This window comes from Lemur catta, chromosome 14 (assembly GCF_020740605.2).
Source record: "Lemur catta isolate mLemCat1 chromosome 14, mLemCat1.pri, whole genome shotgun sequence".
NCBI classification, from domain to species: Eukaryota; Metazoa; Chordata; class Mammalia; order Primates; family Lemuridae; genus Lemur; species Lemur catta.
The window spans coordinates 55,197,001-55,219,841 of NC_059141.1; the positions used below are offsets into that span (position 1 = coordinate 55,197,001).

General features: G+C 49.9%; 3 protein-coding genes across 4 annotated transcripts in view; 2 read left to right on the forward strand and 1 right to left on the reverse strand.

The window, feature by feature from the left end:
* The window catches only part of SAMD8 (sterile alpha motif domain containing 8), a 50,079-nt gene extending 44,107 nt beyond the window's left edge, over positions 1-5,972 (reverse strand). Inside the window, exon 1 of one of the 2 annotated variants that reach the window (XM_045568933.1) lies at positions 5,863-5,972. The gene's annotated coding sequence lies outside the window, so the exon portion shown is untranslated. Of the gene's footprint in view, positions 1-5,829 lie in introns of both variants that reach the window. The other variant, XM_045568932.1, reaches the window with a different exon arrangement.
* A 1,989-nt stretch (positions 5,973-7,961) lies between these two features.
* On the forward strand, positions 7,962-10,551 carry DUSP13 (dual specificity phosphatase 13). The gene is made up of 3 exons (XM_045568935.1): positions 7,962-8,110; positions 8,886-9,103; positions 10,352-10,551. Exons 1-3 carry the CDS (start codon positions 7,962-7,964, stop codon positions 10,549-10,551), a joined length of 567 nt encoding a protein of 188 aa, XP_045424891.1.
* Positions 10,552-10,932: 381 nt separating this feature from the next.
* Positions 10,933-18,830, forward strand: LOC123650275 (dual specificity protein phosphatase 13). Its single transcript, XM_045568934.1, has 5 exons — positions 10,933-11,130; positions 12,137-12,231; positions 15,773-15,946; positions 17,490-17,710; positions 18,373-18,830. The coding sequence occupies exons 1-5, from the start codon at positions 10,948-10,950 to the stop codon at positions 18,573-18,575; spliced, it is 876 nt and encodes a 291-aa protein (XP_045424890.1). The 5' UTR covers positions 10,933-10,947; the 3' UTR covers positions 18,576-18,830.
* The last annotated feature ends 4,011 nt before the right edge of the window (positions 18,831-22,841 follow it).

Below are 22,841 nucleotides of genomic sequence, written 5' to 3' on the forward strand. Positions count from 1 at the left end.
ATTCTGCGGTTGTCTTTAAAAGCCATACATTCAAATGCTCCTAAAGGAATTCACAATTGATGAACTTGATTCATAAATACAAAGTTGATATTTTTGGAAGTTATTACTGATTTGATATACAGTAAAATTTTTTTAAAGTTATGGTTTCCAAGTGATGTATAAAATCTTAAAATCATATCCCAAAGCATAAAATGAGGAAGAGATTTAAAAAATTATATGAAATTAGTGTTAATACATTTTCTTTCTTTCTTTTTTTTTTTTTGAGACAGAGTCTCACTCCGTTGCCCGGGCTAGAGTGAGTGCCATGGCATCAGCCTAGCTCACAGCAACCTCAAACTCCCGGGCTTAAGCGATCCTACTGCCTCAGCCTCCCAAGTAGCTGGGACTACAGGCATGCGCCACCATGCCCGGCTAATTTTTTCTATATAGATTTTTAGCTGTCCAAATCATTTCTTTCTATTTTTGGTAGAGACGGGGTCTCACTCTTGCTCAGGCTGGTCTCGAACTCCTGAGCTCGAGCAATCCACCCGTCTCGGCCTCCCAGAGTGCTAGGATTACAGGCGTGAGCTACCGCGCCCGGCCGAATACATTTTCTTTAGGCCAATTATACATTATAGTTGCACTCAAGCTAAAATAAGGCTAAATCCAATTTTACCTAATAAAGTTTATCTATTACACACATAATAGATACAAATTACACCAGTTAGTAGATCCATAAACCAGAACATAAAAATAATTCTTATGAAAGCAAAAAGCAAAACTACAATGGAAAAGGACAAGGTTTACTTCAGGCATTTATGGCCAAACTTTTTGATAAATAACACTGCAGTTTATGCTATTTGGGACTACCCAGCTTTTTTCATCCTATTTTAAAATTTTTAATCCTAAATGAAAACATTTTCAGTGAGCAAACAAGAAAATATTCTTTTCTCTTTATATTTTTCAAAAGATAGTTTATTTTTTCTTAGTAAGCACAGGGCACTGTTTCCAAAAGAGCTATGAAATCTGTTACAATCACAAAAGTTTCAAAGACCCTGAACCATTTCCTACCAATTCCTACCATTTTGAAACTCTTTAGCTGTGATTTTCTACTGTTATGTCCCACTTCTAAGCAGCAGAATTTAGGACAGCACATTTAAAAAAATTAAATTGCTGCCTCAGTTACATCATCATTCTCTTGGCTGCAGTTCAGTTCTGGGACATTTTTTGCTGCCCTGACCATACGTCACTCAAAAAAAGTTGTCATGTATACCAAAGAACACAAACTTTTTGTGGTTCCAACTTGCCATTAAACTAAGACCTCCACTATCAGGGTGCACCTAATTCTGTACCACATCCAGAACTGTCTCAGCTCAATGAATAAGAACCTGACAGATATCACTGTCCATTTTATATCCTCAGTAATAGCAAACGTTTTTATACGACGATCAAAATTTAGTGGTAATTTGATGAAGGGTTCCTGACCTGGCTGCATGCCAGAGCACACCAGTAAAGAAGCCAAATACCTAAAATTCTAATTCTTATTCTAATAAAGCTAGCACTTTAACATATTGATTGGTAAAAATCTTTATTTTTAAATTGCTATATCCCAAAATCCAATCGATATAATGGAAAATGAAAAACTGGCTCAAACTTCAAACTCCATTACACACTGTGAAAATGTATCAGATTGGGGCCCAAATTTTAATGTATGGTTTTGGCACTCTCTGGCTTTCATGCCAATATTATATTGATGGAACCTACATCAAGTTAATTTAGTTTCAAAGTTCTTAACTAAAACCAATTTGCAGGTATTTCCAATAATTCAGTGACATAGTTTACCTATAGGAAGACCCTAAATTAGAAAAATCCACGGCAGAAATTCACCTCCTACTAGAATTTATCTGTCAATAATTTAAAGAGAAAAGCATCATGGATACTTATGTTACCACCTCTCTTGTCCTCTGACACAACTCATAAGCTTAACTAAACCACAATAAAAACTTGAGACAAATACAAATATAGTTCACTGCTGCCATAACAACACTGTCTTGAGTGCATATGATAAATACTGTTTTATGGTGAAACACTGTTTGTGGTAAAACTATTATAACCAAGTTTTTTTAATTACCAGACACATTATATTACATTCTCTATTGAAGTGATTATTTTACTGGGAAGATCCAGTGTATAGTGAAGTAACAGCATTTCAATATGGAAGTATAAAGTCACTAAACTCAGCTAGGTTAGGCTTAATATTTGATGATGATGGTGTTGTGCGTAAGGGAGGAGGAGTACAAGAATATTCATATCACAGATCTATTACAAATCCATATCTAAGCATTCAGATGGAAACTACCAGAGAGCAACAGTGGCAGCTTATAAACACTGATTTGTTCTCCAATTATGCCTGATCCATGCTCTCCTATTTTTAGTTAACTTCTTGATTTCTCAAGGCCAAGAGAACCACAAGACCTAAAGTAAGAATCACTGTCACAATGATACCTATAGTCAAATAGCTTTTTCTGTTCTTGCTCTACTATTATCCATCCATGTGTTATATCATACCCTTAGAGAAAGAAAAACAAGAAAAAGAATCAGATCTCACAAGTTCCGAAAACCACATGCAAGCAAAAATTAAAGATACAGCATTTTGTAAATAATGAACACCTTATTTGTAAACAAATATAAATACATGAAAGAAAATGAAAACAATCTAGGTTCCCCTCACCTCTGCAAAAAAGTAAAACATTTAATTTGGGAATGAAATGGTATAGTTCTCTTCTATAACCTAAATCCATTAAAAGAATTACAATGAGCTCATACTGTATTTTTCCATCAAATATCACAATCTTTCAAGAGCTTCATAGGTAATTTAGCAGAATACAGAATTGCATTCATATCTAAATCAGTTTGATGTCCAAAAAGAATCAAAGCTACAGAAGCTTTAAGTTTAAAAAATCAATTAACCTTCACTAACAATATACCACCATATGAAAAATGAAGAGGGTACAATCTGAAGATAGGAAAGATTTCCACCTATATGCTAATGGCCATGCTAGGTACACCCACTACCAACACCATATATTACATCAGACCTGAAAGTAAACATCTCAAATGAATAGCTAGTTAATATCGCATTCTTATATGACAAAATAAAAATAATAATATTCATTAGAACATCTGTGATTTAACAGTTTCTCAAAAAAAGTGCTCAAATTTCAATTCTCAAGAAAGCCATAAAAATATCTCAATCAACTATGGCAAACTTTTGAAGAAGTATTGAGGATCTAGCAATTAGCAATATAAAAATGTTTACAAGCAGTAGTACAATGTGAATAAGTTGCAGAATGGGGAGTGTGCTATTTAAATCAAAACTGATTTGTCTGCATGTTCTGCCACTGCAGCCATGATGGCTTCTTCTGTCTTAGAGAAAATGCTCTACCACAAAACTAATTTTCTTTACAACTAAGTGGCTATGAGAACTGACAAAAGGAAACAAAAATAAAATAACCATTAGGCATGCTAATATATTAATTGTACAATACCATCTAAAAGTTTCTCTCTTAATTTTGCAATAACATTAAGATGTAATCTTAATAGAGAGTTTTCTTTTTTCAGTTCAGCAAATTTTTACATGACAAGGCTTTTATTCAGATATATGTAAAAAGACAGGTCTCTAGAGGATCTCACTCTGGTGAGGATAAACAGAAACATAAACAGGAATACTATGTAAACTTCTTCAACTAAAGATCATTTTTTATTAAGTTAAAGAAAAGGAAATTAATTTTTTGACAACCTCAGCTAAAAGCAAAGCTAAAAATTCACCTCTCCTTTGAAGGAATTATTATTTCACTGAGCATTTGAAGGTATGTCATATCATCTATACCCATAAACTAATTTAAAAGCTTGTTGCCAATCAGTAAATTATCATCTCATGAAGATTAAACAGTAGATACCTCTTTAGAGTAGAAAATACTTGATTAAAAGTTTGGGCCCGGCGCGGTGGCTCACGCCTGTAATCCTAGCACTCTGGGAGGCGGAGGCGGGTGGATCGCTCAAGGTCAGGAGTTCAAGACCAGCCTGAGCACTAGTGAGACCCCCGTCTCTACTAAAAAATAGAAATTATCTGGCCAACTAAAAATATATATAGAAAAAAATTAGCCGGGCATGGTGGCGCATGCCTGTAGTCCCAGCTACTCGGGAGGCTGAGGCAGTAGGATCGCTTGAGCCCAGGAGTTGGAGGTTGCTGTGAGCTAGGCTGACGCCACTACACTCTAGTTCGGGCAACGGAGTGAGACCCTGTCTCAAAAAAAAAAAAAGTTTGGAAATGGCCCAAAACACGTCACAAGCCTATAATCAGATAAAAAGTAAAATGAGATGTGGCTAAAGTCAACAAGGTCTTCTTGGAGGCTTGTTATAATTTAATAATCACAAAATTATTTCTACTTAAGTAAATATACATATTGCAATCATTATTTTTCTGACACAATTATGTTTTGGTACTACATCTTCTATAAAAAGCATCTGTGTACCCACTTGTTCCAGTTCCACTGGCTGTCAACTACAAGCCCCCTCTATCCTTACTTTTCTAGACCACTCTACTAAAAATATTACGTGTACAATATCTGCAAAATAGTATTTGAATATTGGTTCTGCAAATCCGTCAGTACGCCTCAAATTTTTAAGAGATAATTCCAATCTTGGAGTTATCAGTGAGAGGAAGATCTGGTAGGTGTCTGCACTGTCGTTATTTTACTTCTAGTGTTATGTGTCGCCCTTAACCCAGACATTTGCATAGACCAAATTTTTACCCTGTGGCAAATACATTTAACTCAAGCTGTGAAAGTAGAACCAGTTCATAATGAGTATCTGTAAAATCCTAGTGTCCAAATTCTTGTTTCAAGTTAATCTTTTAAATGTAAAGGTAATGCATTAAATCCTTTTTAGGATCTAAACTTGCCTAGTATTTACACATTTAAGAAAGAAATACAAAAAAGGTACACCATTAATGTTGGAAGAAACCCTAATGATATCTTTATTTTCAAAATCACTCCTTTCACTACATTTTTCAAACATCACTTCCTCTCCACCACTTCCCCCAGTCCTTTAGGCAAATCAGTGATTAACACCGCCCCTTCCACCCCAGATTCTGAAAAGGATCCCCTGTGCACAAACGAAAAAGTCCCACAATCCAAATGCATTGTCCTGGTGATTTCTGACGCTTTGAGAGGCACCTGTAAAGATGCCAAAGCCTTAAATTAGATCCCGAAGGGCTCCTTTTCTTTCTTGACCACATTTCTCTTTTTCAATGCCTTCCTCAACACTTGAGGCCGGGCGACTTCCCATCCAACAGCCCTCCCTCTTCCAGGCAAACCTAAATCCTGCCCTCCATTACCACCAGCCCCACCCCGGTTCCCTCTCCCTCGCCTGGGGTAACACCGGCCCCCGTTCTGCTCCTCGGACCCTAACCCCACTGCCACAGCCCGGACCATCTCTTCCTCCGGGGCCACTACCCTCCCGCAGGACCCCGTCGACCTTCTTCCGACCCTGCGCTGCTTTCAAAAGCCTCCAAGCTCCTGCCTCTTCCAGGCTTCCGCTCCCTCGCGCCCCTCGGCCTCTCCGCACCCTCGGCCTCGGGCCATCGGCACCCCCTCAGGCCTCGGCTCCACAACCCCCATTTCCTTCGGATTCCATTCTGGAGCTGCCTCTCCATCTCCCCCAACCGCCTCTCCGTGGCCCTCCGGGTCCCTGCGCCTCGGCAGCCCCAGCTCCATCCCAGACTCCCCACTCACCCTTGGCTGCAGGCGCCCCCCACACTCCCCTCTCCTCGGCCTCAGCCCCCCTCACCTCCGCGGTCGGAGTCGGGCTCCCGGGACCCACCTCCGAGTCGGCGTCAGAGCCGCCGTCGGAGTCCGGGGTCCTCCCGGCCTCGCCGGAGCTGAGCGCCTCGAGCGGCGGGGGGCGGAGCCCGGGGCGGGGAGCCGGGGGCAGCGCGGGGGCGGTGGCGGCTGCGCGCAGGCATCGCCCCGTCCCCCATCACCGCCGCGCCGGCAGCCGCTCCGGGCCGAGCCGGAACTGCCTCGGGAGGCGGGGCCCTACCGGCGGGAGGAGGAGCTCCACCGGAGGAGGGGCGGGGCCAAAACCGGAATTGACGCGCGGGTCCAGATGGGCCCGAGAAGAAAACCGAGCAGGGAAACTGCAGCAGGAGAGCCCGAGAGCGCATGCGTCGGGCCGGAGACTAAGGTGGGAGAAGGGAACCGACAGAGGGGGGATGGGGCCAGGCCTATAGGATTAGTAAATAGGGTTAGGCCTAGGAGAGGGTTATCCTAATTGCTCCGGAGGGGGACAGCTCTGACAGCTCTTCTCCAAAAGCCAACCCCATGATCGTTATCATTTACTGCCCCATTACTTTCTGACAGTGTCTATGCCAAATGCCACATAAATATCTCATCTAATCCTTGTGCAGACTCTACAAGGTAGATCATACAACACAGACCAAGAAACATATTGCAAGACATATCACTTTAATATGCGCCCAAGCTGGTATTCCAACCCAAAGCTGTGTAACATCAGAACCTATGTTCTTCTCACTGCACTATGCTGCCCCACCCTGGAGGAGGGCCCCCTCCAACCCAGGCCTAGCATTGGCATAGACCAAGTCCAAAGGCAGCTGCAACCTGGGCTCTAGCCTCTCCTTGGCCTTGCTTTCCCATACAGCGCAGGGCCAACTTCAGTGGTTCCGAATGGGGTGGGAGCAGGTTCTGGGGTGATCATGAGTGCAGACTGTTTCTGTAGGATGCCCTGGTATGACCTTTCCCCTCAAGCTGGACTCAAAGCCAGGGGCAGCTGGGAACCTTCCCACCGCAGCTCATACCCTTCCCAGCCCCATCAGGACCTCTGCGAAGTCACTTGAGAGAAGGGAAGACATTTCATCTCTTTTGCTGATAACCAGCTCTGGCAGAAGGACAGGTTGACCTTTCTCAGTTTCTATTCTGGAGCCAAAAGCCCTTGTAGGCAGAGAAATCTCCCTCCCATCCTCAAAATGTTTTGGATGACACTTAGGCCCTTTGGCTCTCAAAGTCTAGGGCAACGCTCACCTCCCTTCTCCCTGTTTGACATACAAGGCCTCCTTCAGCCTTCTCTTTTGAGAAGTGAGCCATCTTCATTTTAGGACCATTGTTCAAAGCTTCCCCCATGAACCTTGTGGTCACCCTTTAAGTGAGGTCCTGCATGTCTCCTCTCCACATTTCTCGGACTCTACAACTCAGAAAACTGCCCCTGACCTCCATGACCCAGAGACTCATCCATAGACATCTGGCTCCTACCCAGTTTGTGGCCCACCCAGACCTATAAAATTTTTTCTATAATTCATCCTCGGAGCCAGCCACCTCTTCCCCACCCTGAATCTCTATTTTAACTTAGTCCTCAGAACCAAATAGCCTTATGCAGGGCTCTAAACCTATTAATTCAACAAATTGGCCAAGCACTGTGGCTCATACCTGTAATCCTAGCCCCTGGGGAGGCTAAGGCAGGAGGATTGCTTGAGGCCAGGAGTTTGAGATTACAGTGAGCTATGATTTCACCCCTGCACTCCAGCCTAGGCAGCAGAGCGAGACCCTGTCTCGAAAAAGAAAAAAATTCAATAAATGTTTCTAAGCACCTATTATGTGCTAAACACAGCACATCTTTGTTTCATTTAATTCTCACAACAATTCCCTGAGGTAGATGTGATTATCTTTACTCTACCAATGAAAAAACTGAGGTTGAGAGAGGCAGAGTGACTGATTCCAAGTTCTCAGGGAGTTTGGGGGTGGGGGTGGCTTGGGAAGGAAAACATCCTATCCTCTCTGGAGGCCCCTGTGACTTGCTGAGTCACTTGCTCCTGTCCCACCTGTCCCTGTCAATCTCTGGGAAGAAGAAATGACACTGAGAAACAGAGAGGAGTGACCGCAGAGGCAGAGGGGTGGGCGGGCTGGCCCATGGCTGAGGCCTCGCTCCCAGAGCTTGGGGGAGATGCCGAAGCCACGCCTTGCCCCAGCATCCCGGAGCTGGAGGAGCTCCTGAGGGAGGGGAAGGTCTCCTCCAGCCGTGTGGATGAAGTCTGGCCCAACCTCTTCATAGGAGATGCGTGAGTGGGGGCAGAGGGGTGTGGGGGTGGGGGCAAGGAGTTCTTGAGCCCCTTACCAGACACGGGAGTGGATGGGAACAAGGAGACATAGTTCTGCTCTGAGCACCCCAGGCCAGGGACTTTCTCCAGGACCCCCGGGTGCCGGTCAGTGCAGTGACCAGGCGTGGCCACCAGGGGGGGCAGGGATTTTTGCCTGCCTGAGAGACAGGAGCTTCCCAGAGATTCCTGGAGTCTTCTGGCACATCCAGGACAACTGGAGAGCATACGGGACAAAGGCCTGGGGAATGGTATTTGTGGCAGGAGGTAGGGTAGACAGCCCATTTCTGGTCCCAGCCTCCCTCCTGTGGACACGAAGTGGGTGGAGAAACCTGACTGAAGGTGAATCAGGGAAGGCGTCACCTTTAAACATTTGCAGATTAGAAGCAGGTATGAGGTGGTGGCCAGGACAGTCCGGACGTGCGTGGGAGGACATAGGGCAAGGAGGGAGAGGCAGCCTAAAAGGATTGCTTCCCAGGGTTGAAGCAATCCCTTCCTTCCTGTCCTGGCCAAGGCAGGGGCAGATCACCTGAGGAAGCAAAGGTAAACCCCCTGCAACACCAACTCCCCCACGAGAAAGCTTTGGGGTTGGGGGCTGGGGGCTGCAGACCCCAGCTGGAACTTGCTGGATTCTGGCTCCCTTTGGACCCCAATGGCTCACTGCCTCTGAAGCAGGCAAAGCCTCCTTCCTGGACCTCGTGCCTCAGCCAGCATCTAGCCCACTTCCTGCTCTCCCCAGGGCCACGGCAAATAACCGCTTTGAGCTTTGGAAGCTGGGCATCACCCACGTGCTGAACGCTGCCCACGGGGGCCTCTACTGTCAGGGCGGCCCTGACTTCTATGGCAGCAGTGTGAGCTACCTGGGAGTGCCAGCCCACGACCTCCCCGATTTCGACATCAGTGCCTACTTCTCCTCCGCAGCCGACTTCATCCACTGTGCCCTCAGCACACCTGGGGGTAGGACTTGGGGTCTGAGCTTGTATCCCACTCTGCTCATTCGTGGGGAGGATGCCCCATTTCCCCTCCCATCCCTGGCTTTTAAAAATCCTCTGCTCAATGCTCCAGCATTTTATCTCACCCCAAACTGAGGCCTGGAATGCAAGGTCATGCCAGGAGGTTGCAGCAACCCTGGTGCTAGAAACCAGGTCTTCCAGATAGCAAAATAGTTCTTTATCTGCAATGCTCAGCCTTGGGAAACCAGCATTTGGTACCTAGATGTCTGGCCCAAAGTACTTTCAACTGGAAAAAAAAAATCTTCAGATACTCAGGGTATAGCAAAGGAGCCCCTGCTTTTTGTTCATCCCGGGAGAAAGCTGTGCCCCTTGCTGTGTGACCCTGGGCAAGCCAATGTCCCTCTCTAGGCTTCAGTTTCCTCATCTATGCAATGGGAATGACAAGACTACAGCTCACATGACTTTTCAATATCTAAAGCTCTTTGATGTTCTTTTGTTCTTCATCCATTCATTCACCAGCTATTTACTGAGTATCTGCTATGTGCCAAGCACTGACTTAAAGAAGGCAGGACCCCTGCCCTCTTGGAACTGGTGGAAAGACAGTTGAGTTGTGAAGTATCACGAGGGTTGCTCATAGGAGAGGGCGGATGTGTGAAGAGCTGTGGGAGCACAAGGCAGGAGTGCTCAACCCAGAGGATTGGGGTGGGGGAGGACTTCCCTTTGCAGCAGTGTTCACTGGGTCATATGCAAAAATGATGAGCCGCTCTGTGATTCAAGCAATACCTTGAGTGGTCAGGAAAGCCCATGCAGGAAGCTGTGTCTCAGCTGAAACTTGATAAGTTGCAGAAGTTAGTCAGCTCGAGCCCCGGGGGAAATTTGTTGCAGGTAGTTGGACTAGCATGTGGTAAGGCTGGAGGTCAGAGATTATGACAGCTTCGAGGAACTGCAAGTTACCCCGTGTTCCTAGAGCTGAGGGTTGGGGAGGGACAGTCTGAGGTGAGGCTACAGGGTCAGCAAGGGCCAGCTCTTGAAGGCTCTTGTGAGCCATGTTAAGGAATGTGAGCTCCATCCCAAGGGTCAGGTATTGGTCTACTCATTTTTACAAATCAGGAAACTGAGGCCCATAAAGGCTGAATGACTTGCCCAGGGTCACAGAGTGAGACCAAGGCAGGGCTGGGAACTTGGGTCCCCACCCCAGCCCCTGGGTGGGCTGGCTGGTGGGAAAGGTTCTTCACAAGGATGTCTTCCTCAGCCAAGGTCCTGGTGCACTGTGTGGTGGGCGTGAGCCGCTCCGCCACGCTGGTGCTGGCCTACCTCATGCTGCGCCATCAGCTGTCCCTGCGGCAGGCGGTGATCACCGTGAGGCAGCACCGATGGGTCTTCCCCAACCGAGGCTTCCTTCACCAGCTCTGCCAGCTGGACCAGCAACTGCGGGGTGCAGGCCGGAGCTGAGGGGCCAGGTGAGGGCTGGGCAGGACATGAGGCATAAGGGGGCAAAGCTGGGGTGATTCATCTAACAAATTGTACAAGTGGAGTCTCTAGGAGTTGTGCAGTGCACAGCCTGGGAGGCCATACACGGCAGGTCTGGGGCTGCAGACTCTGAAAGATGAGCGGGGAGCAGTCACTTCTGTCCATAAGCCATGGATGCAAAACCTACCTCCTCATCTCTCTCAGCACCTGTACCCACTTTACCTTACACACAGGGCTCAAGGCAGAAGCAGGTTTAGTTTAGGTGACAGCTCTTGTCCCTGCCCCAATGAGGCCCAGCCAGTCCCAGTCTGGGCCTTAGTTTACCTGCCTGTAACACAGAGCTCATCTCTCTCCCAGAGCCCATCTTTACCCCCTGCCATGGGGCTCTGTCACTCTGCCACCCTGCTGCTGTCCCTGCTGGTGCTGCTGGAGGCTCTGGCCCAGGCAGATGCCCAGAAGATGACAAGAGCCCAGCGTGGGGTCCACCCAAGAGCCCGCCACTCCGTCTGCTTCCTTCTGTTGTCTGCACCCCCTGTCAGCCACTGTCTTCGGTCCCCACAGGTGGGAGTAGGCTCCCCTCTCAGCCAAGCCCTGAGGCTCCTTGACTAGGAGCCCCAATTCTGGAGGTTGGGGGGAAGAAAGGAAGGGGACTCTAAGTGTTCATGACAGCCCCTGGCCACAGCTGCCTCCCCTGACTCTCCCCAGGGCTCAGGGAGCAGCAGCAGGGACTGAGCCTTAGCTCCCTGGAGCGCAGACTTCAGAGCCCCGGCGTGGGTGTGGCTGTGGGTGTGTGTGTTCATCATCTGGGAGTGTGAGTGGGGAGTAGTATCAGGTAGGGGTGTATGAGGAGGGTCTCTGGATAACAGAGAAGGTTCTTAATAGGCCAACTTCCAAGGTCCCTAACTGAGCACAGCCTTGGGAGGGACATTAAAGACCATCTTACTGGCCTCACGGGACAGTGGGGCCTGGACCAGAGATAGCCCCTGGACATCCCTGCCTCTGGGGGAAGGGAGGAGCCTGGCAGAGGGCAGAAGTGTCGCCTGGACACGCAGCTTCTGATAGAGACCTGCACTGCACCGCACTCACACCTTCGTCTGTATGTGGGCCTGGACTGTGTCCCTCAGCCTGAGTCTCCCAGATCTTAACCTTAGGCCAGTTCTGCCATCCTCAGTCCCCAACTACGGGCCCCTGGACCTCGGTTTGGATGTTGTCAACGCGGCCAGTGTGTGTGTGATTTGGGCTAGTATCTTCCTCTGCAGAAGATCCTTCCAGCTTAAACTCCCTGCCCTTGTTCCACATTACCCTTGAAGCCCAAGGGACCTTTTAAAATGATTTATTTGATTTCCCTTCTCCCTGCCCCACTACCAACATACACGTACACACACACCGCAGGCACACCCGGGCCAGCCTGCCTCTACTTCCAGCAGGGCTGGGCCTGCGGCCTGGGCCTGGAGGGGCAGGAACTGACCATACCATGGGACCAGAGGACAAGCTGGGAGTGGCAGGGGGAGGCCGGAAGAGGGGAGCAGTCAGCATGCTTTATAATTAAACTCAAATCAAAAAATAGAAACAGCATCAAGTGTACGGAGACAGGCGGCTGGAAGCCGGCAGCACAGATTGCCTGTCAGGAAAGATCACAGCCTGGGCCGGACACCTCCACAGGTGGGTGAATGCCCCTCATTCAGGGGGGATCCCTGAGCATGCTGGGTAATGAGGGCCAGGGCACCTGTGCCTGTGAGTGTTGGGCAGGGGTAGGTATTAGTTTGGGTGGGGGACTAACTGAGTCAGAGATAGAGGCATAGACAAAGCATAGTCGAGTCAGAAAGACCTGGGCTTGAATCCTGGCTCCCATACCTATTGGCTGTGTGACCTGGGGCATATTGCTTAACCTCTCTGAGCCCGTTTCCTCATCTGTAAAATGAGAATGATAATATTACCTGCTTTATAAGGGTACTGTGAGGATTCAGTGAGAAAATGTAGGCACCTGGCTCTGTCTCGTACATAGTACATCCTTAAAAGTGGTGAATAAAACAATTATTGCTAGACCCAGAAAGAGGCATCAAGAAACAGAGAAATAGAGACCAAACCTCACCGCCCCCTAGGGAAGGTTGCCCTCTACCGAGGATGTGGCTGAAGCCTGAAAGGGTGAGAGTAATTATAGCAAAGATAATAATAGTAAGATGCACCATTGATCGCACGTCTCCCGTGAGGCAGATCCCGTGGGAGGCGCTTTACACTTAGTACTTCATGGAATTCTCACAGCAGCCCCACCGAGGAAACTGGCTCCGAGACGACCACGCAGATGCAAGTCCCAGCCCTGAGAATTCTGCCCGGGTCTGCCCTCCCCAGGCCTGCATGCTGAGCACAGGGGCCGCGGCAGCTCCCCGCGGGCAGCCCCAGCTCCTCCCGTGTCCTGCCCTGGGAGCTCCAGCCCCACCTGGCCTGTGGCCACACTCCCGCCTGGCCCCCCTGAGGAGGAGGAGGAGGCAGAGAGGGTGGGCAGGAGGGGAGACCAGGGGAACATCTCCTGGAGCTGCCCCTACCCAAGGAAGCGTGTGCCCTGGCGGGAGGCTGTGGGCATGCAGGGCGGTGTTCTGGAAGGAGCACGAGCTTCCCGGGGTGGGTGGGAGACAGCGGCAAACAGGGGGAGCGACGTAGAGAGGAGAGGTACAGACGAAGACAGAAAACCAGCGCGTGGACGTGTGAGCACAGCAGCAGGAAAACCGCTGCCTTGCTCGGCTGAGCGGGAGAAGCAGGGAGGAGGCAGGGGGAGCCCAGGGCGCAGAACGAGGGCTAGAGTGAGTGGCAGAGGGGCTGGGGCACGCCCTGTCACTGCTGGACGCGGGGCCTGTGCTTCACCCGGCTGTGGCAGAAGAGATGCAGAGGGAAGTGCCGGGCTGTCCACAGCCCAGGTCTGGGGGCAGCTCAAAGCAGGGGAACTGCTGTAGCCCCTGACTCCCCTTCCTTGGGTGTACCTGGGGCTTGAAGGACCAGTCCCTGGGTGGGTGGCTGGGCCTGACTCTGGCTGACAAGGTGGGCTGGGCCCCAGTGGGAAAGAGCAGACAGGTGGCAGGCATACTGTGACCATCAGGAGTGAGCCTTAGGTGGGACCTGACCAGGAGTAGCCCTAAGTCCAGGCAAAAGCCCCTTTTTCCAGCCTTGGGCCCAGGGTCCCCTCGGTGGCCCAATCCTTGGCCCTTCTGGAACCGACAGGGGCAGCCAGGCCGCCTGCTCCCAGGTTGCGAGGCACCCACTGGCCACCTGAGGGCGGCCTTACCCCACGCCAAGCGCGACAGGCCTGAGCCCAGCGCCAGCAGCCTGCCCAGAGCCCATCTGGTCCCGCCTGGGGCTGCTGCAGCCCCATCTGGTGGCTCCAGACCAGGGCGGCTGTTGGACTCCCCTGGGGCCTGGGGGCATCCCCCTCCCCGCCACCCTACTCCCTCTGCTCTGTAGTCACTGCACATCCAGACGCTCCTCGCTCCTTCCCGGGTCAGCCCCCCACAGAGAATCCTGAAAGTCAGGCAATGCCAGGATCTTTAGCATGGGCAGGAGACAGTGTGGTCCAGACAGGAGCGAAGACTTGCTCGAGGCCAAGGAATGAGTCATGGCAGAGTCCCAAGGGAGCCCGGCTCTCCCCTTCCCTCTTCCCACCACTTCAGGTAGCCTCCCATCTTTGGAGGGGAAGTTATGGGGCCAAAAGCCTCTGATCTCGAAGAGATGCCAGGCAGAGCAGAGGCCTGGGAGGGTGGCAGGACCCCCACTTCAGTCCACAGGCCTGGGTCTGTCTCAGGCCCCACCCCCACGGACTCCAAGAGGGCCTGGAATTCTAGCCGCTTCACAGCATCTGCGTTCTGGGCGGAACTTGCCCCAAGCCCCGTTCTGCTCACCGAGCTGAGTCCTGCCCTTGTACCCACTGCCCCATTCCTGGCCCCAGACCATGCCCTAGGTAGGTGGCAGGCCACTCTGCCTGCCCTGAGAGGTCACAGTGGGGGATGAGGGGGACATCTGTGCCTTCACTTCCACCCTGCCCACAGGCCACCAGCTGGGTGAGCTTGGCCAAGCCGGGGGCCTCCTGGGCACCCATTTCCCTTTCTGGTCCTGGCACCACCCACCAAAGGGAAAAGATGTTCTTCCCGGTATGCACCTTCCCTAGCTACTGGTTGAAGGGATCAGGGACACTTGGCCAAGGTAGGCCCTCCTTCCCAACACGGCACCAGCCCCACGTTCTGGTGCCGCTGACAGCCCAGCTCTGCAGGATCTCGAACTCCCTCGGCCAGCTGACGCCTGACACAACCCACCCCTTCCAGGGGAGGACTGACGGACAGCACTGCTGGCCTGAGTTGTGGGGGTAAGAGGAACACCCGGGCCTGTAGGCAGAGGCGAAGCTCAGCAGCGCCAGGCGCCCCTGAGGACATAGACGGGTTAGTGACCCCGCTCTGGAGTCCCCAAAGGCGGTAACTGAAAGGCCGGGGGATGGAGCTGAAGGAGCTCAGAAGTAGACTGAAACCCCAGCCTGGCTACTCATCAGCCATAGGGTTTTGGCATCCATCACTTAAAAAAAATTCAGCTTCCTGTTGTGTGACATAGGGACATACCACAAGCAAGGCGTGTGAGAGGCACTGGCACGTTCAGTGTGGAAATGCTAACAAATGTCAGTCACTTCACAGCCCCTGCCTCTCACCCTGGAGATGATGCAGATCTCCAACCCCCTGAAAGTGTGTGTGGTGGGGGCGGCCGAGGGCCAGCCTGGAAGTAGCAGGGGAGGGGCTGGAGATGAGCTGCCTAGGTTGGGGGGACCTTCCTGGGTGTCCTCCGAGAGCCACAGCCATCTGGGGTTTCCATCCCTAGAAAGTTCCAACTGACCAGTGACTTAAGGGATGAAATCTGCACTGACTAGGTACCACAATAGGGGCCTCCAAGCACCCCTTGGCCAAAACTTCCTACACCTGCAACCTCAGGAGAGGGCAGGAGAGAGGTACACCCAGCTCCACAGTGGGGACAAGGGATTGATTCCCTTGTTCCCCGGGGAAGGGTTCTAGGCTTCAGCCCCAGCTGAGCTGGTTAATAACCTCATCTGAAATAGCTGAGGCCCTTCCTGCGGCATCCCAGTGGCACCTGGGCACTGCACCATGGGCCTCCCCATCAGCTAGATCCACCCTCGGGGAGCCTGCCTCCAGCGACTGCCGTGTCCACTCTGTTCCAGGATGGATTCGCTGCAGAATCAGGACCTCCGGAGGCCCAAGATCCATGGGGCTGTCCGGATACCCCCCTACCAGCCACCCACGCTGGCTTCTCTGCAGCGCTTGCTGTGGGTCCGTCGGGCCCCCATGCTGCACCACATCAACGAGGTCTGGCCCAACCTCTTCCTGGGAGATGCGTGAGTAAGACCCACTTTGGGGGTGGGGGGGCAGGAGGCTGTAAGGTCCACACGGGAGTGGGGGCGGAGTGGGGGCGTGCGCCTCTCCCAGAGCCCTGCAAGGGTAGAGGTGGGACCCACCCACCGCCTCCCACCATCTCTTTCCCTATTTTCCTTTGCTTTTTTTGTTATTATTACTTCTAACCGTGGAAATACAACACACATAAGAAATGTGCACAGAACATATACGAACAGCTTCATTACCCAGGTGAAGAAATAGGACGTTACTTTTGCCCCAGAAGCCCCTACTGAATCCTTCTCGTTATAACTTTTCCCTTTTCTCTGTGGTTTACCACTAACTTGAATTGTTGAATTATTTTCTTGTTTTTCTTAAAGTTTTACCACCTATACAGTATAATTGGCTTCACCTGTTGTTTAAAATTACATGAATAGAATCATCTGCTCAAAATTTTGAGTTATCCATGTTATTATGTCTATCTGCAGGTCATTCACTTTTCACTGCTGTATAATATTCATTTATGATTACATCACAATTTATTCATTCTATTGAATGCGGACATTTGAATCATTTTCAGTTTTTGGCTATAATGAGCAGTGATCCTTAGGAATATTTTAGTACATATATCCTGTGAAAACATCCGTGAGTTTCTCTAGTTGTGTGTGTGTGTGTGTGTGTGTGTGTGTGTGTGTGTGTGTGTGTGTGTGTAGAGAAAGAGAGAGAGAGAGAGAATGAATTGAGTCATTTTTCCTAAAAGTTTTCTTTTTTTTTAGTTTTCTTAGATTTTAGAAAATAGAGACATATATATATTTTAGAAATTTTCCTTAATATTTAGAAACTGTAGATCAAAATCTTGTTAACAACATGACAAATATGTTATTCTCCCCCCAGCATAGATAAGCAGTAATAAAATCCTTGTAGACTTTTTAAAAACACATACAGACATGCTTTGCCACAATTTTTTTTACAAAAATGATATCACTTTCTAATACCATTTTATAATCTGCTTTTCTATAGAAAGCTTTTTGAATAGAATCATACTACATTTAAAACTTTTTTTGTATCGTGTATTTTTCACAGATTCTCAATATAGCATGAATATCTTCCCATGTTTACTTGCATCTACAACATTTTAGTGGTTGCATAGTATTTCATCATTTAGATATACCATATTTAATCTCCTATTATAGGATATTTAGTGGGGTTTTCTCTCCAATGTTTTGCTATCTACATATCATTAGATTCAGTTTACATATATCTCTGGGCATGTTTTGGAATCTTCCTTTAATTAAGTTCCTAGAAGGAGAATTGCTGGGGCAAAGTATATATACATTTTTAAGACTTTTGATGCACGTGGCCAAATTGCCTTCCAGAAAAGTTGGCCTGAGTGAAAAGGAGTCTTAAACTTCAACTGGAGGAGCCCTTCACTGGTTCTAGTCTCCACCCTGGGCAGCTTGTAGGTTGGGGAGACAAGTTCCAACTCAGCCAGGGCTGACCCAGGGAGATCTACCCCACCCTCCTAACTGCCCTGTGCCCCCTCCCCAGGTACGCAGCCCGGGACAAGTGCAAGCTGACCCAGCTGGGCATCACCCACGTTGTGAACGTCGCTGCAGGCAAGTTTCAGGTGGACACAGGTGTCAAGTTTTACCGAGGAATGCCCTTGGAGTACTACGGCATCGAGGCCGATGACAACCCCTTCTTCGACCTCAGCGTCTACTTTCTGCCTGTCGCTCGATACATCCGAACGGCTCTCAGTGTTCCCCAAGGTGAGCTTGTGGGGAAGCTCTGGAGCTGTGCGTGTTTCCAGCAGCACTGGTGGGAGTCCAGAGCCACAGCTGTTGCAGCAGTCCTCCCACCCCATGGGGCAAATAGCTACTGCCATTTAGTGAGTGTCCTCTTCAGGGACAGCCTGGGAACTAGCAAGCACAGACGTAACTAAGATCCAGTGTGGTCATCAGCGTGACCACATCCCTCAGTGGAAGGCCAGGTGTCAGGCAGAGGGTACAGGGCCAAGAAGAGGCTCGTGGGTAGGCTCCTCTAGGATGAAGCCTTGGCATAGGGCTTCAGGAGCAGGGGAGCAGGCAGAACTGGGGAAAAAAGAGGTAGGTGGGTACCCCCTGTGATCTGAAGCAAACCCAGGGGACCCCAGGAGTAAACCCCCTTCCCCCAGCCCAGAGTTGCAAAGGATGCCAGAGGAAGCACCCTGGACCAGAAGGGAATCCCAGCTCTAAGCTAAGCTCTGCCACTGACTTGCTGTGGGACTTTGAGCCAGTCTCTTTCTTTCTCTGGGCCTCAGTTGCCCCATTTGACAGTGAGGACAGTGTCAGTATTCCAGGATGCTGTGAAGGATGGCCAGGGGCGTCTCTTCTTCCCAAAGGGGTGGGAGGTTCAAGGGCAAGTAGCTGATGCTAGTTGGGTCTCCCCACAGGCCGCGTGCTGGTCCACTGCGCCATGGGGGTAAGCCGCTCCGCCACGCTTGTCCTGGCCTTCCTCATGATCTACGAGCACATGACACTGGTAGAGGCCATCAAGACAGTGCAAGCCCACCGCGATATCTGTCCCAACTCGGGCTTCCTCCGACAACTCCAGGTTCTGGACAACCGACTGGGGCGGGAGACGGGGCGGCTCTGACCTGGCAGGCAGCCAGGAGCCCTGACCCTCCATCCAGCGTGGCCCAACCGACCAGCCTGGCTCTGGGGACGGCAGCCTCTGCTGTTCTCAGTGACCCCTGAGATGTAAACAGCAAGTGGGGGCTTAGCTGAGGCAGAGGCAGGGATGGCTGGGTGGTGACCTCTAGCAGGTGGATTTCCCTGACCCAATCCAGAGATTCTTTATGTAAAAGAAAGTTCAGTCTGTCTCTATAATAAATGTTCATCATAATAAAGACAGGCAATCTTCTGGTGGTTTGTGAAGCAATGGCTTACCCTCAGGGTGGCTGCAGGCTCCAGGTGGTTTGCCAACTCTGATCCAACATGCTGGCAGCCTAGAGAAGGGGCTGGAATCCATGCCAGGATTCCTTAATGAGGAAGGAGGTGTGTGGGGATCAACTAGCAATACCTGTTGCATGTGCAAGAGAGAGAAGCCAGGGTACAAGTGCTGAGGATTAGCTGACCTCTTCCTCATCTTGTCCTCCTCATGCCCTCAACCAAGAGTAAGGTTATCTGATAAAGACCCAAGTTCGATGCGTCACCATCCTCTCCATGGGTCACCATCCTCTCCATGCCCATCCTACCCAATGCCAACTATCAAAACTCTTGTACACTGATAGCATCTCTTGGAACCAGCCAGCCTCTCCATTTACACTTTACTTCCAAAAGGACTGCTCACAATTACCATCTCCTTCCTGGGGAGGCTGAGGCAGGAGGATCGCTTGAGCCCCGGAGTTTGAGACCAGCCTGGGCAACATATTGAGACCCTGTCTCAAAAAAGAAAAAAATTACAGACACCTGAAAAATCGAGACATTAAACAAGAGGAGGATACAGATTAGGGAGGAGACACTGCAGAAATCCTAGGCGAAAGATGGTAATATGATGGGAAAAAATATTTGGCTCTGAGTTTCTTAGTTCTTGTGCTCTAACAAAGTAAAACACTATAGAAAGCCCCCTGCCATGTTCTTCACCTGTCAATGGCACTCAAGGTATTTGTGAGGATTAAATGGGCTGTTTTCCTGCTCCCTTGATGGCTGCTGCTATTTAGCCCTTGACACCTTAGGCTGACCCTTCAATGTTCGGGTTTCTCAGGGTCCTCCCTTCTGCCTCACCTCCCCTTCAGTGTCCTGCTCTCTCCTGGGGGACCCTCTTGCGCCTGCAGCCTCAGTTAGCATCTCTAGTCTGATGACTCCCCGATGGACACGGCTGGCCCAATGCTTTCCTGAGCTCAAAACGTCTGCCTCCCACTGGCCACCTCCATTTGAATATCGCACCCAGACTCCAAACTCAGCTGAGGTTTTCATCACCAGCCCCCAACCAGACCCACTCCTCTCCCTAGTTCCCTGTTTCGATGATGAGTTCTGATAGCCATTGTTCCCAAGTCAGTGACAGGTGTCATGTTGGACTCCTCCTAAATACTGCCCAGATCTGCTCACTTGGCTTCATCAATCTCACCTGAATTCTCCCAACAGCCAAGCTAAGGGTCTTTCTGCCTCCAGCCTTGTCCTCCCTCCAGGGCGGGCTTCTTACTGAAATGAAATCTGATCACGTCACCCTTTGGCTTAAACCCCTCCAAGTACAAACACCTTGACAAAGTATAAAGGTACTTGAGGTCTTCTCATATCTCCAGCCACACAGGAATTCTGTTCCCAAACATACTGAGCAAGTAAAGGACAGAAAGTCCACTTGTAATTCCCAGGACGCGCTTCCCTGTCTTCCTCTGGTACCGCACATGCGTCCATGGTACCGCACCACCTGAATGCTCCACCCTCACCTCTTTTCACTGGGTTAACTCTAGCTTCTCCTCGGGGTCTCAGTTTAGATGTCACTTCTGGGAAGCCCCCCCAGACCCCTCAAGCCTGAGAGAGTATCTTATCCTACCCGGGCTCTTTGTGCCTCCTCCTCACTCCCCACCGAGGCTCTCTGTGGCCAGCTCTGCCCTCTCCTGGGGGTGTAAGGAGTCTGTGCCCTTCTCTGCCATCTGGTCTATTTCCAGAGGGCAAGTGCTCCTTGAAAAAGGTGCTCCCTTGGAGCAAACCAACTTTTCGGGCAGAAGCATGGCTGGGCAACCAGCTCAAGGAAGGAAACAGTGTCCCTTTCTCCCAAGTGGACATAGCCCCAAGTAAGGGTCCCCAGCTGGGTGAGCCAAGCACTGTCTGGGCTGTAGGCCCTGTTCACCCCTTCTGCAATTCATAAACTGCACAGATGTATGCCAACTTGCTTGGCAGGTATTAATATTCCCATTTTACAGATGAACACACAGAGGCTCAGAAAAGATGAGACGGGGCTAGAATTCTACCTCGTGTATTCAGGATCTCTGGGCTCTGGCTCAAGGGTAGGTACTGCCCTGTTGGCTCCTCTGATCACCTCCCTACAGCACCTGGTCCCTCTCCCAGCTGGCTGTTGGCTGCCTCAGGTGCCCTCTGGGCCTTTTCCAGAGGGTATACGTATGTCCTTGCTGGAGGATGGCAGAAGGGCAGGTGCTGCTGTACCCAGCTTAGTCACGGGGCCCAGCCCCAACCAGCAGGGGTCCTGTCCACCCTAGGGATAGAAAGCTGTTCTCAGTTCATCCTCAGGTTGCTGGGGCCTGTAATTCTCTAGAGCAGATAAAGCCAGTCCCAGCTCAGTAGCCCAATCTGCTCACTCTCAATTCCCTTGAATCCCTCCTCTGCCTGACAATTCAGTCCTTGTTGCTATTTCTTGCTCACATAGCATCAGCAGGACCCAAGATGGTATCTCCAGAAGCCAGTCTCCAGATCATCATCCTAGCCTGGGTGTGGGCAGCCTGCCCCTGCTGGCGTGGTGGGTGCCCTGAGACTCCAACAGAGCTGCACCCTGGGCCTGGGGTTTAGGTTTCAGCAGGTCACCTTCTTGGGGCTCTGTGGATTGGGTGCAGAATCTGGGGCTGCAGGGAGAGAAGGGAGGTAGCCACGAGGCGGCAGGCAGTGGGAAAGCCAAATATTCTCCAGGCACTAGAGAAAACAGAGGCTGAGCTCCAGGCTGGCACACTCACCCCGCCCCCCTGGGATGCCTGCCTGCCACACTCGCCCAGGGAAGCCTGTGACAGTGCGTCCACTCTCCCTCTTCTCCAGAGCAGCCTGTGAAAGAAGGAGTGGTGTATTGTTAAGAGCATCACTTTGGAGCCAGACTTTGTGGGTTCAAATCCTACCTCTCCCCTTACCAGGTGTGTGGTCTCACTTCATCTCTCTACACCTCAGCTTCCCCATCTAGAACATGGGATTAGTAACAGCCATGACACGGGATTGTGGTAAGGATTGAGTGGACATATAGAAAGTGCTGTGGCCAGGTGCGGTGGCTCATGCCTGTAATCCTAGCACTCTGGGAGGCCGAGGTGGGAGGATCACTCAAGGTGAGGAGTTCGAGACCAGCCTGAGCAAGAGCGAGACCCCCATCTCTACTAAAAATAGAAAGAAATTATCTGGTCAACTAAAAATATGTACAGAAAAAATTAGCTGGGCACGGTGGCACATGCCTGTAGTCCCAGCTACTCGGGAGGCTGAGGCATTAGGATCACTTGAGCCCAGGAGTTTGAGGTTGCAGTGAGCTAGGCTGACGCCATGGCACTCACTCTAGCCCGGGCAACAGAGCAAGACTCTGTCTCAAAAAAAAAAAAAAAGAAAGAAAGAAAGTGCTGTGCACAATATGTGATAAGTTCTCAAAAATGATAGCTGTGATCCATTGTCATCATAGCACAAAGTACAGGGGCCCAGCATCATCTGCTGCTCAGAAACCCCAGTCTTGGACCAAAAGTGGGCGGCATTCTCAGTGTATTGAATGAATGGATAAATGATTAAAAGTCAGCTGGCCTAAATGCAATGTGGTATCCTCAATTGGATCCTGGAACAGAAAAAAGACATAAGTGGAAAAACTGGTGAAATCCAAATAAAATTTGGGGTTTAGTTAATAGTGTTATGGCAATGTTAATTTCTTTGATAAATATAGCAAGGTTATGTAAGAAGCTAACAGTCGGCGAAAGCTGGGTGAAGGGTATACAAGAAATGCCTCTGTTATCTTTATAAGTCTGCTGTAAACCTAAAATTATTTCAAAATAAAACAATTAGCTGACAATTACTGACCGCTTTGCATATGCCGTGCACTATGCTAAGTGCTTTAGATATATCATTTCTTTTTTTTTTCCAGTTTCACCCACAGTTTTATTTCTTTAGAAAAAACTCAAATCAAATATAGCAAAATGTTAAGATTTGGCCATATCAAGTTGTAGGAATA